This window comes from Octopus bimaculoides, chromosome 10 (assembly GCF_001194135.2).
Source record: "Octopus bimaculoides isolate UCB-OBI-ISO-001 chromosome 10, ASM119413v2, whole genome shotgun sequence".
NCBI classification, from domain to species: domain Eukaryota; kingdom Metazoa; phylum Mollusca; class Cephalopoda; order Octopoda; family Octopodidae; genus Octopus; species Octopus bimaculoides.
Genome location: NC_068990.1, coordinates 88,804,290 through 88,807,407, shown reverse-complemented (window position 1 = coordinate 88,807,407; position 3,118 = coordinate 88,804,290). Strand labels below are relative to the sequence as shown.

General features: G+C 36.0%; 1 protein-coding gene across 1 annotated transcript in view; it reads right to left on the bottom strand.

Annotated features, from left to right (window-relative positions):
* Nucleotides 1-3,118, bottom strand: part of LOC106869402 (uncharacterized) — a 21,604-nt gene that overhangs the window by 8,518 nt on the left and 9,968 nt on the right. Inside the window, exons 10-11 of the mRNA XM_014915125.2 lie at nt 2,276-2,452; nt 969-1,208 (exon numbers count right to left, since the gene is read on the bottom strand). Coding sequence (XP_014770611.2) covers nt 969-1,208; nt 2,276-2,452 — 417 coding nt within the window. The remainder of the gene's footprint in view (nt 1-968; nt 1,209-2,275; nt 2,453-3,118) is intronic.

Sequence of the window (3,118 nt, the reverse complement as noted above, 5' to 3'; positions counted from 1 at the left end):
ATATATATATATATATATATATATATATATATATATATATATATATATATATACAAGTATACATAAATATATACAGACACATATGCACACACACAGATGCACACTTATAGACAAATGTTTTACATAGTGTGTAGTTTTGAATTTATGGTAGTAGGTGTGTTCTTTTGCATGTCATGTGCATGTGGGTCTTATTTTGTATGTGTACGGATGTGTGTCCATATTCATATCTGTTTAATGTTTATGCCTGTGGGCATATGTATAGATATTTAGTGTTTGGACAGTTTTTTGAAAATGAATTTTCTTTGGTGCCTGCATTGTGAGATGATATAATTTTTCTTCTTTAGGATTGTGTATGTCTTGCATGATTGTGTGGTATTTTTCTACAGCGAAGAAAGAGCAGATACTAGAGCCATTTAGATATGATGGTTCATGGTCTATAACTTCCCATTTTATGTTTGTGGTGATGTTGTTTTCTTTTAAATTCCCAGAACTGTTTGGACAGGGATGTTTCAATCTTTTTGTATGTGGTCCAATTTGTCTGTGTATGTTGTATGTATCTGTCTTTAATGGTTCTGCTAGGAGCGCTGATATAGTTCCTTTTTCTTTGTCCTTTCTATGAAACTTTTGCTTCATAGACTATGTTAATTTGTAACCAATTTCTGTGCAATGAGCATGTCCTACTTTTTGTGCAGTTGCATCTTTGTTCAGTGTTGTGTGTGTCTAGGTGTGTTATTGTTTAATGATTACATGGTAAGTTTTATGTTTTTTGTGCAACTGTAGCTGATGTTGTGTCGTCTCTGTTGAATAACCTGTAGTATCTGTGTTTAGTTGGGAAATGTTTATCATGCACAACTTCTGTCATTTCAATTTTGCTTAATTGAATAATTTTTGTGAAAATACATGTATGCACGCGTGCACACACACACACACACACACACAGACACACACAAAATACAAAAAATAATTACATTTTACTCGTTGGTAGTAATCTCTGTCTTCGGCTGCCTTTAATTTCATGGAGGTAGCTGCAGTTTTCTTTGATAAGTAACAATCCCCATTTTCTTTATTTATTTCAAATGATAAACAATTTTTGTCAGACCAACATTTTTCTAAGCAAGCTTCTTTTGTTACATTTTTCTTATTCCACAATATTTTCCCTTTTACATCCAGAATTGCCTCTTTTACTGTCGCAAAATGATTCTGAATATCTAGAGTTAAAGTAGAATTTAGACCAATGAGAAGTAACAACAACAACAACAACAAGGATAATTCATAAAATAGACAGAAAGCCAGAAATTTGAAGTTGGAATTGGTTGATTAAGTTGGCCCCTGTACTTAACTGGTGCTACATTTTATTAGTCCTGGAAAAATGGAATCAAAGTTTATCTCAGCTGGATTTGAACTCAGATGTAAAGAGCCATAACAGATACTATGAGACATTTTGTCTGATACTCCAATGATTCTGAGAATCCATCACTCTTAATAACAACAACAATAATTATTATTGTTGATGTTAATAATATTTGGAGTAAAGATTTTTGCCAACATAACATGGCAGTCCTGGTTTAGGATGGATGTTGCTGTAATTTACCCCAGGAGACATTGTCTCCAGCTAGCTATATGACACAATCTGTGTCCTTATATTTTCGAACAAGGGAAATAAGAACACAGATCATGTCATATAGCCAGCTGGAGACTGTCTCCTGGGGCTAAATTACAGCAACATTCATCCTAAACCAGGACTGCCATATTATGTTAGTAAAAATCTTTACTCCAAAGTACTGTTGCTGAATATCTCTCATTGTGAGATTTAAATAGTAATTTTCTAATTTACCAATATTTATAATAATAGTTTCTAACTCTGAGCACCTTTTCAAACACCACCTGTCTAACATCTGTGGACATCTTTACAAAGTCAGAAAACAGCACAGCTCCCATGACTTTCGGATACATTTTTTTCACGCTAAGAGTTGCTGAAGTATGGAACAAACTACCAGCATCAGTTGTTAGTTGTCGGAGGACTGCATCCTTCAAAACTTCCATGCTTCCTGAGATTCGCCAACACTACACCTGATTTTCTCCCCTCCATACACATGCAAGCATGGATCTGACTCATACACTGTTCACTTTCCAGACATTTGTACATTACTGCATATGCTTTATACGCACTTTTGACAAGTTGAAGTGCACCTGAGCACTGTATACAATAATTTCATTATTATTATTATTATTATTATTATTATTATTATTATAAGAGAGAACCTATATATGTTACCTTCACAAGGAGTCTCTACTGAACTCCATTTACTGCTGTTTTCACATATTGATACTAGCTTTTCTCCTAATGGACAAGTATAGGTCACCTCTGATTTGTAGGTGGTGGTTTTGTAGGACTTTGTTGCATCATCAATGTCTTTTGGAGGTCCACAGTTAACTTCTGCAGTAGGTGAAGCTGTTAAAAGAAATTGACAGTAATAGTGCATGTATATTAGGAGGAGATTGAAAACGACAAGATAATGACAAATTAAGAACAAAAGATATTCTTTTCTTTTCTACTCTAGCCACAAGGCCTGGAATTTTTAGGGAGGGGGGCCAGTTGATTAGATCAACACCAGTATGCAACTGGTACTTAATTTATCAACCCCGAAAGGATGAAAGGCGAAGTCAATCTCAGTGGAATTTGAACTCAGAACATAAAGACAGACAAAATACCGCCAAGCATTTTGCCCGGCATGCTAACGTTTCTACCAGCTCGCTGCCTTAGAACAAAAGATATCAAGTGAAACAAACTTGAAATTTGCACCCCCCACCACCACAGTTAACTATTTTTCTAACGCGACTCTCTCTATTTCTATCTCCCCGTCTCATTCTTCCCTCTACCTGTCACTACTTGTCTCTCTCTCTCTATCTCTTGTTACTCGTCCTTCGCCTCTGACCATTACTACTACTGTCTCTCTCTCTCTCTCTCTACCTCTCGTTGCTCACTTTTATTCTACTTCCTCCCCTCCTTTTCCCTCTGCTACTCTTTCTCTTCACACAGCCTTGGTCACGTGTGTCCGGCTGCTATTTCTTTCCGTTCTTGGAATCACCAAGCTCGCACGTACTTCTTTGCCCCTCC